Source organism: Cebus imitator, unplaced genomic scaffold (genome assembly GCF_001604975.1).
Source record: "Cebus imitator isolate Cc_AM_T3 unplaced genomic scaffold, Cebus_imitator-1.0 Scaffold150, whole genome shotgun sequence".
In the NCBI taxonomy this organism is placed as follows: Eukaryota; Metazoa; Chordata; class Mammalia; order Primates; family Cebidae; genus Cebus; species Cebus imitator.
The window spans coordinates 4,268,031-4,286,765 of record NW_016107465.1 but is presented as its reverse complement, the minus strand read 5'-3'; the positions used below and the strand labels follow the sequence as shown (position 1 = coordinate 4,286,765).

Below are 18,735 nucleotides of genomic sequence, written 5' to 3'. Positions count from 1 at the left end.
GGTCCTCCAAGCAAACCAGACTTGGGGCTGGCCCTGAGTTCTGATTTAGATATGGTGTGTCTTGCTGAAAATTCGTGTTGAAATTTAACTGCCAATGTAAGGGTGTTGAGAGGTGGTGGGATCTTTTTGGTTGCTTGGTTTGTTTGTTTAGATCCAGGGACAAACTGGAAAAGAGGCATTTGAGTCTTGAAGGATCTACCCTCATGAGGGATTAATTCAGTCTCTCCAGAGACAGTGAGTTCTTGCTCTTGTGGGACTGGATCATTTATTGCAAGAGCAGATTCTATCAATCAACATGTTTGTGTATATATATATATATATATATATATATATATATATTTTGCTTTAGGCAGTTTGGATCAAGTTTTTTATTTATTGTGAACATCAAAATCCTAATTGATGCAAAGCCTTGTTTTTCTTGTCCCTGTATCTATGAGAACCCTGCTCACAGAGGATGCTGAATGACTACTGTATCTGTTGTATAATGTACAGTTGTATTTGGGGTGGCTTAATTTAGGGGGTGACAGCTGAAGACTTAATTTGAACCTATTTCCTTAGAAAATGTGTAATATTGCCCTAGATTTAAATGCATCTAAAATCCTAAAGTGTTTCCCTATGTATTTTATAGCAGAATGTTTGCTACCTGAGATTATTAAGCTGCTCGCCTATCTTTTCCCAATAACTTCTGCATATTTCTGCTTCAACCCTGGACTTTCAACCTCAAGAAACTAGGGTTTTAAACTGGGGAAGGGAGCAGAAAGGAGTGATTCAGCTCTAGCTGCTGTTCTCTCTGCTGGATAAGATAATCATTTTTATTCTCCCCTCAAAATAACCTGTAACTTCTTAGATTTCAACTTCAAGTCTCATTTCTCAGGCATTTAAGATGCCTTAGGCTTTTTACCTGGCTAGATGGAAGCAAAGGTTTTATTATTCTCTTGGGGGCTATTCTGCTGAGCTAGAGCCATCAGAGGCAACTTTAACTTTAGGTTGTTATATGATATCTTTCGAAGTATAATCAGGCTGTGTGGTTCATGATCTGGCCATTCCGTTAAAGGTATGTGTTGCCAAAGGGCTGCACTTCTGAAAATACTGAGAGATAAACAAACTTGACCGGACAGGGAATGAAAATTCTCCAAGTTGAGTCTCTATACTTTGATCAGGGAATTTTTTTTCCTACTTTCCTGGTTCACCAAAAAGCACACTTGCTTAGACTATTTACATTCTCAAAATGCATTTGTTACTCTCAGAGTTGCTGGAATATATATCCGACAACTACTGATTTTGACTACCCAATGTATTTTTTTGCACACTTTTGCTTATATTTTAGGGTGGTTTTTTGGGGAGGAGGAAGAATAGGTAGCAAAAATTACTGGAAAAATAGCAATAATAAATCACTTCCCCTTTCCCGTCAAATAATTCCTCTTGTATTATCCTTTTTACGGAACATCTATGCAATTTGTTTGGTGAAGATCAGGATATTCAGTCTTAAAACATCTTATAATCACTTATTTATTACAAATAGATAAGCAATAGCTTGACAGTGGAGAAACCTCACAGACACCACGTGAACCAAGACACCAGCGACAATATCATCAACAAGACGAACCAACATCAGGTGCCTCCCGCCAGGATGCACTGAGGAGGACACGGTATGGCTTCCATGGTATCCCTGCCAAGAATGCTTAACCTGAAACAGTCATGAAGAAATAAATTTGAACAAATCCAAACTGCGGGATGTCACAACTTGCCTATACTTTTTCTTTCTTTCTTTCTTTTTTTAGAGAGTCTCACTCTGTCACCCAAGCTGGAGTGCAGTGGAGCAACTTGCAGCCCCAGCCTCCTGGCCTCAAGTGATCCTCCCACCTCGGCCTCCAGCCTCCAGTAGCTGAGGCTACACACGCTCACCACCCAAAAGCCGAGCTAATTTTTTTTTTTTTTTTGGAGAGATGGGCTCTCTACCTAATGTAGATTTCTTAAATGTTTAAACACTCCAAGTACAAATTCCATACTTGTCCCCAGGTGAGGTCTAAGGTTGTTAATATTCTTGTGTGTGCTAACAAATAAGCAGAGCTTTCTGCATAACCTAACTCTTGCAAACATAAACTTCTTGTAAGATGCCCAATTTCCTATTTTCTTAGAAAATCCAATCTACATCTCTAGGGTTTCAGATACCACAAGCTGTTATTTCTGTCATATCAAATGAACAATTTTATTCTTCAGCTTCTTAAAATAGATTCAATAAGCCTTTGCTCATTTCTAGCTTTTCTCTCTCTCTCCTGATCTCTTTGATCAAGATTTTCTGTCCACTCTGGGATAATAATCCAGGGGTAATTATAACTTCTTACCTTCTTTTGCCCACAAGAAGCCAATTTATCACAAACTGTCAGGGATTTCATCTTTAAATTATCAAGAACCCACTTACTGACAGAGACCAGGAAACTTCCTTCCAATTAAACTGATTGATCTCTTAGCACAGCCAGTAGCATTTCACTTTTTAATTATATTCATTCCCATCAAATGTAAAAAAGTTCTTCCTCATTTTATTCTCCTTCCAAAGAATGGGATACAACAAACATTAATCGTGGAGGGCAAGGCCAGACCTTGTAATGCCTTTGGCAGAATTGGACAACATCTAATGTTTTGTCCATTTTTATGTGCCTTCGGCTTTTAGAGTGCCTTCAGCTCTAAAAGGAGGGAGGAGGGACTACGTCTTTGTTACCTCACATAGTTCATGTAAGAGCATGCCAAACCTTCCAGCTTCAGGTAAGTTATGATGAGACAGCATTAGGTATTTCGGTCAACGGGCTCTAGCAGGGGATTCAGACCTTTGGGACAGAACACAATTTTGTTTCTCGTGCAAAGAACAGAATTGCAACATTGGAGACAAAGTAGTGCATAGAGGTAAACACAAACAAATTTTTTTTCTTGGTTGTATGGCATTAGAATAATTACATGTTGTAAATTATTTTATTTTATTTCGTTTATTCATTTTGAGATGGAGTTTTGCTCTTGTTGCACGGGCTGGTGTGCAATGGCAAGATCTTGGCTCACTGCAACCTCCATCTCCTCTGTTCAAGCGATTCTCCTGTCTCAGCCTCCTGAGTAGGATTACAGACATGTGTCACCACGCCCAGCTAATTTTCTATTTTTAGTAGAGATGGGGTTTTACCATGTGGGTCAGGCTGCTCAAACTCCTGACTTCAGGTGATCTGCCCACCTAAGTGCTGGGATTACAGGTGTGAGCCACAACACAAAGCCTTTAATAATTTTAAAAGAAAAAAAAACTTCCAATTTCAGTTTGCGGAAGAAGAACAATTTGAAGTCACCAAAGGAACATCAGGCAGCCCCTTTCACAGCCTCTGCAAGGCTGCAAAGATACCTGTCGATCTACTTTGCTTTTTATTTTAATCTTCAAGGAAAGACCAACCAGTTCTGGCTCCTTTGGCTTGCTGACCCAGAAGCCTGTATCCTTATCTCCCCTTTCACCCTTCTCTACATGGTCAGCAGGTTGGCATCAGTTCATTTTCTCGAGACATAACAAAGGTCACGTTTTTTACTCTGATGAAAATTTTCCAGCAATCTCTATTCCAGAACCTCCCCATGTGGCCACACACCAGTGATTACCCCTTGTCCGTATGCAGTAGTTAACCATTTCCAAAAGCTTTCAGATTTATAAAGATGGTTATGGGGAAACTCACAAGATACTAAATTTCCTCATTTAACCACAGAATCATATTTGACCATTTTAGTAGAAAATGAAGTTGGATACTAAGCTCTTGAAAACACACACACACACACACACACACACACACACACTCACACACACACACACACACACACACACACACACACACATAAAAGTCCATATATGTGGCGGTGGCTCATGCCTATAATTGCAGCACTTTGGAGGGTGGCAGGTGCCTGCAATCCCAACTACTTAAGAGGTTGAGGCAGGAGAATCACTTGAGCCCAGGAAGCAGAGGTTGCAGTGAGCCAAGATCACACCACTGCACTCCAGCATGGGCAACAGAGCCAGATCCATCTTTAAAAAAAAAAGACAGGGCAAGGTGGCTCATGCCTGTAATCCCAGCACTTTGGGAGGCCGAGGCAGACAGATCACCTGGTGTCAGGAGATCAAGACCATCCTGGCGAAACTCTGTCTCTACTAAAAATACAAAAAATTGGCCAGGCGTGATGGCACGCACCTGTAGTCCCAGCTACTCAGGAGTCTGAAACAGAATCACTTGAACCTAGGTTGGGGACGTTGCAGTGAGCCAAAATCACACCACTGCACTCGTCTGGGCAACAGAGCGAGACTCCATCTCAACAACAAAAAAGTACATGTTATGTGAGGGAGCGTACCTCTCTGCCTTTACTCCAAGCTCAGTTTACAACACTTATGAAGATCAGTGTGACCTATGTTAAGACTTTTCATTCAGCCAGATGCAGTGGCTCTTGCCTGTAATCCCAGCACTTTGGGAAGCCAAGACAAAAGGATCACTTGCAGCCAGGAATTCAAGACCAGTCCGGGCAACATAGCAAGACCCAGTCTCTACAAAAAATTTAAAAAGTTAGCCGGGCGTAGTGGCATACACCTGTAGTCCTACTACTGGGGAGGCTGAGGCAGGAGGATCATTTGAGACTAGGAGGTCGAGGCTGCAATGAGCTAGGATCACGCCACTGCACTCCAGCCTGAGTGACAAAGCAAGACCCTGTCTGAAAAAAACAGAAGACTTCACTGGGTAAGTAGGCCTTACTGAGCACTTTGAAGGGCAAGGCAGGACACTAGATGCTGGAGATAGAGAACCATGATTCTTTCCACGCTGCTCTATGGGGAAAGCACATAGGCAGCCACCTTGGCACCAGTAAACAACAAAACAGTGCAATGGGAGAAAAGGATCCCCCTGGTGAGAACAAAGGAAAAGAACACTGTCCCAATGGAAAGGATGCCAATGAGGTTCGGAAGAGGTTGGCTGGTGCCATGAAGGCTAGTCCTCCTGAGTGGGCACAGAAACTGCAGGCTTATGTCATAGTGTGGGCAAATGCATGCCAACACAGGAGAGGTGCAAGAGGCCAGGCCCCATGCTGCAAAGTCCTGAATGCCAGGCTGGGAGTATTTTATTTTATTTTTTTAGTCAGAGTCTGACTCTGTTGCCCAGGCTGGAGTGCAGTGGCAGGATATCGACTCCCTGCAACTTCCGCCTCCTGGGTTCAAGAGATTCTCCTGCCTCAGCTTCTCAAGTAGCTGGGATTACAGGCATGTACCACCACGCCTGGCTTTTTATTTTTAGTAGAGAAGGGGTTTCACCATATTGGCCAGACTGCTTTCGAATTCCTGACCTCGTGATCCACCCACTTTGGCTTCCCAAAGTGCTGGGATTACAGGCGTGAGCCACTGTGCCCAGCTGGAGTTCTGGACTTCTTATGCATCAACAAGGAGCAAAAGGGGAAGTTATTGTCCAACTGGCTACGGTGGGAGGGGTATATGGGGGCAGAGAAGAGGCTGCTGAATAATCCACGGAGGGCTGACACAGCAGAGCTGGCGTGGCAATGGAATCAAAATAAGTAGGTATTTGAGAAGCACAGGTCTGGTACAGATGACAGGGATGTACAACCACATATGAAAGGGTGAGGAAGGTTACTGAGTGTGACTATTGTATGTGAACACTCAGTTGGAATCCACAGACTGCCTGGCTTTTGCTCCTTAAGACTTTATTGTGGTTATTGTTCACATCCTGCATCAAGCTCTTGTTTTAAACTTTTAAACATCCTTAAGGTAAGTGGGGGAATTATTTCAACCTTCCTTTTACAGATGACAGAACGAAGCCTTGGAGGTTGTGACCTGAACAGGGGAGCCAACTAACCAGTGCAGAGATGAGACAAGAAACTGGCGGAGTCCTCATTATGCAATCAAACGAAACAGGAAGATAGCTCAAAACAGTTCTAGTGGCATGTTTCTGGGGCAAATGGGACAGAGTTCGCAGAACTTTACACCTTGAGCTTTGATGGAAGGTGGTTTGCTGATAATGCCTGTTCCAAAAGCAAATGGAAAGCCCCCACGCTGTGCTGAATTTGTTTAAATGGATGCACGAGAGTTAAGTCTCACACCTTTGGTGGAACTAAATTACCCTTAGCAGGTGCTATTTTTAGACCTCAAGCTTTCGCATCATAAAGTTTAAAAAAGAACTATTTGTCTGAAAAGCAGGTAGAGAAATTCATTGACAAGGCTTAGATGTTTTAGGACTTTAATGTTCTTCACATATTCAACATAAAATACTGACAATAGGTTAACAATAGGAGGAAGACTTTTCAGCAAAGTATCACTCTCATTGTCAAACATTACAAAGAAAACAGTCAAGAGAACAGAAGATAAGGTAATTTAACAGAAATGTTTAGTTTAATGGCATAATTAAAAAAACAACCAACCAATCAACTTTCTCTTCTACCTATGGAAAGAAGGGTAAAAACAAATCAAGAACTTCTAGCTCTTTTTCATAAAACAGGTTAAAAAGAGGAAGGGGAAGACTGAGAAGGGGATGCAGCTGTTGCTAACGGAATGCTATAATGCACAAGGTCAAGGTTTTAATAAGTTCTAAAAGTCTCTACGTGTATCAGTGATAACTGTATTATTAGAAATACAAATGCATAGACATATAAAGTATATGGTATTAAAAACAGACCTTGCTAATAGAAACATATATAAAGTATGTCACTACTCTTGTAATAACAGTAAAAAGATGGATCTACAGTTTGCCCTTTGCCGGGTACTCCTAAACCATTCCCCCGATGGTCAGTGTTGACCTTGAATCAATAGCCGCTGAACCCATAAGTCCCCATGGAAGACGTAGCTGCATTATACTGTAAGCTGGGGAATTATGCAAAGGGTTTCATAAACAACAGGAGGAAGGCACATCCTTGTAACAGCTGGGTTGGCCTAAAAAATTATATAACTGCTACTCCAAGCTAAGCAGACACCTATGGATTTGTTTTATTCTGCATTTGAAAGAAAGCCAATTCTTTGCCAAGCCCACAGATGTCTAGACTCAGCACCTAGAGGGCCCCACCTACCCTCTATGCTGTGTGTTCCCATGACTCCAGAAATAATTAATTGCAGTTTGCATTATTAAGTTCACAGGCAAGTTTGAAATCTAACTAGAAAAAGTAGCAGCAAAGGCAAAATAAGCTGGAATTTGTTAGAAAAGCAATGAGATTTCTTAAAATGCTTCCAGTTTAAGTCAGAATTAAGGCGAACATTAGGTCCCACCAGCTTTGCAGAGTTATAGAGGTTTTGCTGCTGTTCATAATAAACATGTTCATTTGAGAAAAATACTGTTTGTTAACTTTTTGTAGCCATCCCCAAGTTACTTTAAAGTTTGTATGTTGTTCAGGAACAAAGCATATCCTGGTTAGGATGTGTTCATAGCTGATGCATCTCCAAAAAGTTTTTCATGAAGGCGGCCAGCTTCTGAACATCTTCAATCGTGACAGCATTATATAGAGAGGCCCGGATGCCTCCCACAGACCTAGAATGACCAAAGATCCAACCATTATGAAGAAAAATGTCTAATTTAGCACCAAAATGACATTTTCTAGCCACCAGCTCATGAGAGTTGCAGCACCTGAGACCATTGTGTCCAGTCTCCCACCTAAAAACTCCAGACAAGTGGTACAGAGCTTCACGCCTCTCAGTCATCAGAAAATTCTCCCTCAAGCTGTGAAGGTTCACCATGCTCACATTTAACTTAGAGTCATTCGAACTACTCACTCTTGGCAAAGAAAGAAAACAAGATGCGGGGAAGAAAAGATAAGCTGGAAGAAGATAGTGATTCTGCTCACCATTCATGAGCCTCCTGTGCCACTGCCAGCAAGATGGGGGCCAGGCAACTCCCTGTCGCTATTCTCATGTGGGGACATTTATTTTTCATAGAGCACGCAAGACTAGCTACGCAATTTGATATTCAGAGGGAATAATAATGTTCTACCTCCAAACCAGAGTGGTGCTGGCCTCAGCAGAGATGGAATGGCAACCTCTGTGCTATACAAACAGTGTAAGAGATTTTTAAAGGTAATTTTGCCAAAACCCCCATGGAAGATGTAGTTCCATTATACTCTCAGCTGGGGAATTATGCAAAGGGCTCCATAAACAACAGCAGGAAGGCGTATCCTTGTAACAGCTGGGTTGGCCCAACAAATTACATAATTGCTTCTCCAAGCTAAGCTGGCTCCTATAGAGTTATTTTATTCTGCCTTTGAGAAACTAAGCCAATTCTTTGCCACGCTTGTGGACTGCAGATGTACTCACCTATGCCCTTTCAAGGACAACATATCGAGTTCAAGAGCTTTATCGAGAAATCTTTTTTCTAAAGCATCATCTCCTTTGGCATTGCCAATGCGGAATGGAATATTCATCTTGCTTCTATTCTGGGGCTCCACTGGACATCTGAAAAACATGTTTGTTATTCCAGTTACTTTTCTGCAATGTATAGGTTGCCATCAACAAATCGACAAGTGTTTTTTTGTTTTTTTTTTTTTACTTTTTAACACTTCCTAGATGCACACATGAGATTTTTTAAAAAAACAAAAAATCTGCCCCAGCACATTTGTTAACTTAGGGAAATCAGACTCTTGCATGTGGAACAGTGGGTTATCATCCCCTTGTGTGACTTGTACTTAATTTCCATCAGCCTCAGTTTCCTCACCTGGATACTCAGAATAATAATATCTCCATTTCATTTCAGACAAGTTGTGACAGTTTAGTGGTATTACATATATTAAGCTTCCAACACATGGCAGCCACACGGCCACTATGACTGACCCCTTTCCCTTCAAGCCTGCAGAGAAATAATAAGTTGGTCCTATAGTGGCTGTAAGGTAAAAATAATGTGCAGCAACTTCCAAAGGACTTACCATGATATATTGCCCCAAGCTGTGTGACCTTAAGCAAGTTACTTAACCTCTCTCAGCTGTGCCTCACCTTCCTCATCTGAACAATGGGAATAATAAGGAACCTACCTCAACCACCTCAAATTGTTGTGAGGATTAAATAAATCAGTGTTTATAGAGAATTTTTGTGGCCCATTTAAAAATAAGAAGAGGTGGAATCTAGTTTTTCATCTTTTGAATCCAGGCTGGCCTTGTGACTGGCTTTGGCCAAGAGAGTACGGCAGACTCTGCAACTTCCAATGCTAGGACTCAAGAGAACTTACAGCCTCTCTTCCTGCTCTCTCTTTTTTTTTTTTTTTTTTAGACAGAGTTTTACTCTTATTGCCCAGGCTAGAGTGCAGTGGCATGATCTCAGCTCACTGCAACCTCTGCCTCCTGGGTTCAAGTGATTTTCCTGCCTCAGCCTCCCAAGTAGCTGGCATTACCTGCATGCGCCACCACACCTGGCTAATTTTGTATTTTTAGTAGAGACAGGGCTTCTCCATGTTGGTCAGGCTGTCCTCAAACTCCCAACCTCAAGCGATCTGCCCACCTCAGCCTCCCAAAGTCCTGGGATTACAGGCGTGAGACACCACGCCCAGCCTCTTCTCACTCTCTTAAAATATTGCTGCCACTTAAGCATGTCCGAAGTGACAGCATACTGAAGATAAGTGTCCCAGCCAACAGCCAGCATCACCTGCCAGATATATGAAACCACTGTAGACCATCTGGCTCCAAATGAATAACCAAATGACTTCAGTCGAATGAGGCATCCCAAGACCAGCAGAAGAAACCCCTAGCTGAGCGCTGCCCAACCTGATGTCCCAAAGAACCATGAGGAAGACAATGGTGGTTGTTTTCAGCCATTAAGTTTTAGGGTGTTCTATGATGCAGAAATAAATAACTGACACAATTTAAAACTGTGTCTGGAACATTAAATACTATATAAGCACCTGTTAATACATTTATCTTTTTAAAAAATTTTTATTTTTAATTTTTCTGGGTATACACACAGTAGGTATATGTATTTATGGGAATAAATTCATCTTTTTATTCCCAGCACCTTGCATAAGGCACATAGTCTCTCAAAAATGATTATCAGTGAATTTTTGTCTAGAAAATTTCATGTTTGACTTCAGTTTCTGCTTTGGAAAATAAGCAGCCAAAATTATTTTTCACTGACAACCAAAGGAGATAAATGGAAAAACAGCTGACATTACTCTGCAATTAAAAAAAAAAGTACAGGCCGGGCGCGGTGGCTCAAGCCTGTAATCCCAGCACTTTGGGAGGCGGAGGCGGGTGGATCATGAGGTCAAGAGATCGAGACCATCCTGGTCAACATGGTGAAACCCCGTCTCTACTAAAAAAATACAAAAAATTAGCTGGGCATGGTGGCACATGCCTGTAATCCCAGTTACTAAGGAGGCTGAGGCAGGAGAATTGCCTGAACCCAGGAGGCGGAGGTTGCGGTGAGCCGAGATCGCGCCATTGCACTCCAGCCTGGGTAACAAGAGTGAAACTCCGTCTCAAAAAAAAAAAAAAAAAAGTACAGTGGGTAATAACCCTATCTTTTCCTTTGCCCAAGTATATCCTATTTTATTCTTATACTTCCATGGGGTGGAATTCATTAAGATTACAGCAAATGAAGGCAGTGTGAGAGGCACCCTGAGGCCACATCTGTAATTCTTGCTAAAGTTAATGAGAGTCTAGTACACACCTTCAAGCAAAAGAGAGGCCAAAAGGGGGAACTAAATACACGGAAAAGACTTTGAGCCTGAATTCCTGGCCCCATTATTCGAAGTGGTAGGTTTCACAGCTGACACTGAAATTAAACATTCAGCAGTTACCCTCTTTTGATATTCCACTGCCTCAGGCTCCCTATGTGAGGCTCCAATCAGAGAGGTGGAGCAACTAAAAGCACATTTAATTTAAGAGAAAAAAATTGGCAGGGCATGGTGGCTCACACCTGTTATCCTAGCACTTTGGAAGGCTGAGGTGAGAGGAGAGTTCAAGACCAGCCTGGACACAGTGAAACCCCATCTCTACTGAAGTGCAAAAGAAATTATCTGGGCGTGGCGGTGTGCACCTTTAGTCCCGACTACTTGGGAGACTGAGGCAGGAGAATTGCTTGAACCCGGGAGGCGGAGGTTGCAGTGAGCCAACACTCCAGCCTGGGTGACAGAGCAAGACCCCATCTCTACCAAAAAATAAATAAATAAATAAATAAAGAGAGGGAGAGAGAAATTGAAAGCAGGAAGAATTAAGTATCTGTATTTACAGTTCCTCTCCCTACAATTTACCCATCCTATCGTGAAAGTAGAAGATCTCACAAAGCAATAACGTCATAAAAGGGAGAAATTAAAGACTAAATTGTCATGCAATGAATATTTATGCACTACTCATGGGAGAATGTCTCTAGTATGGGACTGGAGGGAGAAAAAAAAGTCTAAGGGAAATTAACAGCTCCTAGTCTACAGAGAGATGGCTCCGGAGGGCATCACGATTACTCTACATAACAAAGGTTGCAAGGGCAGAGAAGCCAGATAAGGAATTCTGTGGAGGCAAGGCTGACAGGTTTCAGGGGAGGGGATGCAGACAGGTTACAATGGATGAGAAGAACGAAGGGCATCTAGCAGACAGCTGCATCTGCAAAGGCACAAAGGCTTCGAGCAAGTCTGCTGATTTAACTGGAGCACTGGCTTCCCGGCTGGGGTGGCTGGGAAGACCCACAGGGCCGGGGCTGTGGAGTGCCCTGTGGGGAACTGGACTGGATCCTTGAGCAATGAGGAGTAATCCGGTTTCTATAACAAAAGGTGGTCTGTGTTTTAGAAAAACAATTATAGCACACAGAGGAGATAATGGAGGGTGAAGAAACTGGGAAGCCCAGAGACCTGCTGGAAAGCTCTTACGAAGAACTTTCTAGGGTTCCAGTGTCTAATATGGCCACAGTAGACTTGATGACCAAAGTCATTTTTCTCCATTTTTAGGAAGCTATATAGGAACAACCAGATCACACAGCTCTGAAGCTACTGTGCACGTGAATGAACCTGTCTTCTGCTTTATTCCTGAATGCTGCATATCTATTTCGGATTGTACACTGAGTTTGCGTTCTTACGCTTTGATTCATAGCAACGTCTCATGCTATGGATTTCCATTGAATGCAAACTGGAAATTAAAAAGAGGAAGTGGCTGAAAAAAAAATACTTTCTAGGTCAAAAGGCCTAGGGCCTGAGGTGCGGACACTGAGGAGTTTCAAGCATTAGGTGGCAGACTCAAAGCCAGCAGGTCCCTGTGCCACTCCCATAAATGAGTAGGACAGGTGCCCATGTGAAAGGTGCAAACGAGCTCTCTCCCATTTTAAACGTGGAGGACTACTAGTATTTACTTCCACAGAGAAAGAGGCTCTCCCTTTTTTTTTCCTGAAACACATGGCTGTCCCTGTCAAAGTTGCCTTTGCCCATTTTCAGAGACACATGGATTATGGAATGAGAAACCTAGATCTCAAATTATGTATTTAAACAAGGGTGACCTCCACTGAGCATCACTATGGGCTGGATCTAGCCCCTGCTCCCCAGTGAGCAACCCCTGGAGTTAACACCAGATTTCAGAGGTGATCAGGTCTGTTGCTTGAAATGAGTTGAGGGGCGCAGTAGGAGAAGGGGCCAAGGTGGGCTGAGAGGGCCCTGGATGGGTGTGGAACCAGCTGGTAATCCCAGGGCTACAAGTATGTAAGCAGAAAGTCCAAGTGGGAGCCAGGGAAAGAGACATACTTCCCAACGTCTAGGTGGAGCATGGAGAAGCTGTCAACAGGCGTTCTGGGAAAGCAGTTCCCATAGCTAGAGAAACTAGGAAATGCTGCATTCACAAAGCTAGGCAGGCCTCCTCACTCCTGACTTCCTGAACCCTCTCAGTGGCTCCACGGCCACGTAATGGAGGAACCCCAGGAGGCCAGACAGGAACACAGTGTTCCCCCATGACTCAAAAGCCCTTCCTATCATGGGGATGACAGTTCCAGAGAGTCCCCTTGGGGAGGCACTGCTCAGAGACACACCAGGACTTCCCAAGGTACTAGAGGACAGGAACACGCGGAGATACCCCTTTAGCCAGGGACACACGTCCCACAGAGGTGGTAAGGCTCAGATGGGAATGCAAGAAAGTTACAAGAGATGGGCAGGCGATGAAGAAACATCACTCCACAGTCAGGCCCCTCTGAAACGATGTGCCACATACACAAGGAACGCAAAGGAAGTGCACGTGAAAAGAGAGAAGCCCACCAAATGTCTCTCCTAACTGCCTGGTTTTGTCAAAAAAAATTAATTTTAAATTTGTACACGATTATGAAAATCTTAAATAAAAATATGATGCTCTGCCACCACTGTTCCCACAGAGGTGGCTACCCTAATGGTCTGCTGCGCATTCTTCAGGATCGTTTTAGATACACACATGTACGTCTGTGTGTATATGCGTGTATACATGTATGTGTGTCTATGTGTACATGTGTATGTATAGATCACTGTTGTAGGTTTTTTGTTTTTGTTTTGTTTTTTGTTTGAGACAGGGTCTCACTCTGTCACCCAGGCTGGAGTGCAGTGGTCCAATCTCAGCTCACTGCAGCCTCCACCTCCCGGGATCAAGCAATCCTCCCACCTCAGCTTCCCGAGTAGCTGGGACTACAGGCACACACCACCACACCAGGCTAATTTTTATTAGTATTATTATTTGTAGAGACGAGGTCTCACTATGTTGCCCGGGCTGGTCTTCAACTCCTTGGGGTCAAGCAATTCTCCCACCTTGGCCTCCCAAAGTGCTAGGATTACAAGCATCAGCCACTGCGCCTGGCCTTGTTGTCATTTTCAAAGACTAATAGATTCGTCTTTTTCTGCACTTGCTCTTGCTCCTTTTGCTCTGATAACATAACACAGTCATCTTCCCATGTCTGCTGAGAGACCCACTCCATCCTTCTCAATGCAGTTATTCCATACTACCCACAGGTCCTAATTTATTTCATCAGACCCTACTGATGGGCATGTCTCCATATCTTCACCATTACCTCCTACAATGGATTTGCTGGTGCCTAATTTTGTGCACAGTGCTGTACCCAGGCAGAGGGCTGGGGGGGGTAAATGTGTAGACATCAAAATCCTTGGTCGGCAGGGCGCGGTGGCTCACGTCTATAATCCCAGCACTTTGGGAGGCCAAGGCAGGTGGATCACGAGGTTAAGAGATCGAGACCATCCTGGTCAACATAGTGAAACCCCCGTCTCTACTAAAAATACAAAAATTAACTGGTGGTGGTGTGCACCTGTAGTCCCAGCTACTAGGGAGGCTGAGGCAGGAGAATTGCTTAAACCCAGGAGGCAGAGGTTGCGGTGAGCCGAGATCGCGCCATTGCACTCCAGCCTGGGTAACAAGAACGAAACTCCATCTCAAAAAAATAATAATAAGAAGAAATAATCCTTGGTCAAAGCATATGTGAGTTTTGAATTACAATGAATGCTGCAATCTTTGCTCCAAATTTGTCCAGATTTATACTCTCACCAAAAACGCATTCCCTTGCTGGCACCAGATGTTACCAAGCCTTTTAATGTCTGCAGATCAAAGGCAAAATTTATCTCATGGTTTTAATCTGCAATAGCTAAGGAACTAATGGTAATGGCAGTTGCATTTCTTCTGAGTTGTTTCCTCATACTATTAGCAACCACCACACCCCCCATTTTTATTTCCTTATCCTTTTTCATTCATGTATGGGTTCTTGCTTATATTAAGGATAGTAACCTTTCTGTGTTATATACTACAACATCTTTCTCATTCTGTCATTTTTAATTCCACTTATGATGTCTTAAGTCATACAAAATTTTTAAATTTTCATGGACTTAAATATGTCATGCTTTTACTTTATGGCTTGAGCTATACGGCCTCTTTAAGGCCTTCCGCACTCCTGGACTCAGACAGCAGCAGAGGCTCTGGAAGGAGGCTTCCACCCCCATGTTCATAGCCTGCTAGTCCCACTTCCCAGCTGCATCTTTGTTCTATCTGTGCTTCTGTCGCATAGGCTCAATGTCTACTTCACAGGGTTGTGATGACAAAATGCATTCACATGTATAAGGTGCCTAGGACTCTGCCTGCTTCATTTTATTTTGGGGTCTTCACTAGACCCATCACTTGCCTCCTTCTCTTTCCTAAGGCCTGGCACCCACATAAGGTGATAAAGGTGACCTCAGATCCAGACACGGAATCTGTCACTTGGACATCCTCATGTAATAAAGTTAATGTTTATTATATATATATAATTAATTATATTACATAATCTTATATAAGCACTTAGTGTTAGGAATATCCTAATTTCTTTACAGAATAATGATCACAAATAATGATATTAAGAGCTAACATGCAAGGAATGCTTTTTATGTGCCAAGCACTGTTTCTAGAGCTTTATACAAATTAACCAGCACGAGAGTCCTCAATCCTTACTATAGAAATGTTCTCAATCTTTATATACTCTTGATTCAGAAACATTTCCTTTTAATTCTCTTGACAGTTATAAGAAGTATGTATCATTATTACCTCCATCGTATAGATGAGAAAACTGTGGCTTAGAGCAGTTAGGTCATTTGCACGAGGTCACATGCACCACAATGGCAAAGTGGGACTTCTAAGCCCACCTGGGTTCAACATGGGGCCAGCCAGCACAATGTGGTGACTGGGTTATGGAATCAACTTGGAGGCTTCAGTTGTTCTCTTATCTAGTCCCAGCATTCCCTGCCAAGGTCACTGGCACGGCTGGTGCAACCCCCAGCAAACAACCTGGAACTATGTTAAGTAAAAGAGCTGGCTTACGAGTCAGGGGGCATAGAAGTGGAAGGTGTGCATCTTCTCAGAAACAAAACAGGAGCAAAGGTGGTGGTAAATTGCAAATTCTAATTCTAGGTATTCCTCTTTAAAAATGCCCACCTCCCATGGGCCATGTTGTTCAAGTATTTCCACAGTTCCAGAGAAAAGAAGAATTTCCTGAAAACACAAGTGAGTTCAGGCACAGCCTGGGAGTCTCCAGCTGTAAACAGAAGAGAGACAGAGTAAAGCCTCCTCTCTACACCAGCAACAAGGTCCCACAGGACACCAAGTGCCTGGGATGATGCTCAGGCAGGCAGCCAAGCGGGTGGTGGGAGTTCCCACAAAGACATTTATTCTGAAAAGTACCAGAAGTCCGGGATCAAGGCAGGTCATAAATGAGTGAGGAGTTCTGGGTGTGAAGTGTGGCCAGATGCCCCAGAAGTCCTGCCTGCCACATTAGCTCGGCAGGCTGCCTTTGGGAGAGGCTCAGGTTGAGTGCTTGGAGTTAAAGGACACAGGGACAGCAGAGATGGATTCAGGAGATTCCCAGAATTCCTTCTATGCTTTCTTTTTTTTTTTTTTTTTGAGATGGAGTTTTGCTCTTGTTACCCAGGCTGGAGTGCAATGGCGCGATCTCGGCTCACCGCAACCTCTGCCTCCCGGGTTCAGGCAATTCTCCTGTCTCAGCCTCCTGAGTCGCTGGGATTACAGGCATACGCCACCATGCCCAGCTAATTTTTTGTATTTTTAGTAGAGACGGGGTTTCACCATGTTGACCAGGATGGTCTCGATCTCTTGACCTCGTGATCCACCCGCCTCGGCCTCCCAAAGTGCTGGGATTACAGGCTTGAGCCACCGCGCCCGGCTATGCTTTCTTATTTTGTTCCTGATTCCTTTAATTTTTTCTCAGAGGTATCTCCATTCTTTCTGTCCTCTAATATCGTGCCTACACATCTCCTGAGAAATATATAGCACTAAAAGCTAATAGAAAAATTGGTCTCCTGTCCACTATAACCACCAAGTGCTTTTACTCACATTCAGGTTTTCAGCACTTTTCAGTGAGCCAGAAAAGATGATTTATTCTTCTTGGTCTTCCAGAAGCCTAGAACAAGGCTAGCCCAGAGTGGGTGCTCAGGCGCCATTCTCTGGATGGATGGATGGATGGATGGATGGATGGATGGATGGGAGAATGGATGAGTGGATGGATGGATGGATGGATAGATGGATAAGTGGGTAGATAGATGGGTGGAAAGATGGATGTATGGATGAGTGGATGGGTGAATCAATGGGTGGGTATATATATAAATGGGTGGATGGGTGGGTGGAAGGATGGGTGGGTGATGGATGGATAGATGGATGAGTGGGTGGACAATGGATAGATAGGCGGGTGGTGGATCAATAGATGGATGGGTGGGTGAATTGTGGATGGATAAGTGGATGAATGTATAGGTGAATGGGTGGACAGATGAATGGATGAGTGAATGGGTGTATGGATAGATGGATGCGTGGGCAGGTAGACGAATGATAAATAGGTGGACTAAACACATCCTCAGAAGCTTCCACAGACCTTCCTTCCAATCCCGGCATAAGCCATCCCTTTCAAGTAGCCCATGCTCTGCTCCCCAAACACACTGTACACTCTTCCCTCCGTGCCTTTGCAGGGATGGTCCTAACCTTTCTAAAAGTTCTTCTGCCCTCTTCTCTGCCTAGTTCTACTCATGACCAGGGCTCATAAGCTCATGCAAAAGCCCTCTCTTCACCTCCAACCAAACAGTATCCCCCTTTTCCAGGCTCATGCCACATTCTTTAGCCCTTGGCTGTGAACTCCTTGGACACCTACTGCTAATTGTGCATGTTAAATGGCTTCTGTGAGCACAGGCAGGGTATCCTGGCCTCCCCACTCACACATCAAGGTCTAGGGTAGAAGCTTCCCCAGCACAGAGCCCCCAGCCTGCACTTGCTTCTCTGCTGCACAGAATCAGAGAACAGGGAGTAATGCAGAGTGTGTATCGTTTCCCTGAGATGGCATCTGGGAAACGAGCCCAAAGGCCAAGGCATCCTGCCAAGCCTAACTCCCCCTGGACTTGCAGCTAGATGAGGGCCACAGCATGCCAAGAACTCACAGGAGGAGGCAACAAGCATTGCAAGAACAAAGGTGGCAGCAGCATGCCATCCAAAAAGCACACCAGCACTGCCCACCCATGGGTAGTTATGGAGATGTGTTAGTAAGCCTTGGCTAAAAAATACAATTCTAAATTAGGATTGAGGCATCATTTTGTCTGTCCCATGTGGCCACTGAATTCTCTGAGAGAAAGAGCAAATTTCCAACTTACCATCAGGCAGGTATTTTGGTTACAACAGACTGAACCCTAAAGAGTAATGACCACTAAGAAGGGGGTTCTCAGTTTGGTGCGTGAGTTTAAGCATTTGTGTATATGTGTAGGCACACACACATGCACACAGCAGAAAGTCTGGTCTTCACATACCACACCCACCTTGAGGGAAAGGGAAAAGCAAATGAAGATACCGCCTGTCACACTTCTCTGCATCCCAGGCACTGCACTGGATGCTTCACATCTGACATTTTGGTGAAGGGCCTATTGTTGTGGATTGAATGGTGACCCATGAAAAGGTATGCCCATGTCCTAACCCCCAGAATATGTCAACAGGACCAATTTGGGAAAACAAGCCTTGCAGATGTCATTATGTGAAGGATCTTGATATGAGATCATCCTGGATTATCTGGGCAGGCCCTAAATCCAAATACCTCTCTTTTTAAGAGAAAGAAGGGAAGACACGGCAGAAAGGAGAAGGCCATGTGAAGACAGATGTGGAGGCTGGGGTGACACAACCACAAACCAAGGACCACCCAGAGCCACTAGAAGCTGACGAGGGAGCAAAGCCCTGCTGACACTTTGATTTTGAGCTTCTAGCCCCAGAAGAGTGAGAATTAGGTTTTCTGATGCTTTGAGCCACTAAGTC

At 43.8% G+C, this 18,735-nt stretch overlaps 1 protein-coding gene across 1 annotated transcript in view; it reads right to left on the bottom strand.

Annotated features, from left to right (window-relative positions):
• Positions 1 to 6,228: 6,228 nt before the first annotated feature.
• Positions 6,229 to 18,735, bottom strand: part of PSAT1 (phosphoserine aminotransferase 1) — a 33,749-nt gene continuing 21,242 nt past the window's right edge. Inside the window, exons 8-9 of the mRNA XM_017543276.2 lie at positions 8,303 to 8,440; positions 6,229 to 7,523 (exon numbers count right to left, since the gene is read on the bottom strand). Coding sequence (XP_017398765.1) covers positions 7,418 to 7,523; positions 8,303 to 8,440 — 244 coding nt within the window. The 3' untranslated portion in view covers positions 6,229 to 7,417. The remainder of the gene's footprint in view (positions 7,524 to 8,302; positions 8,441 to 18,735) is intronic.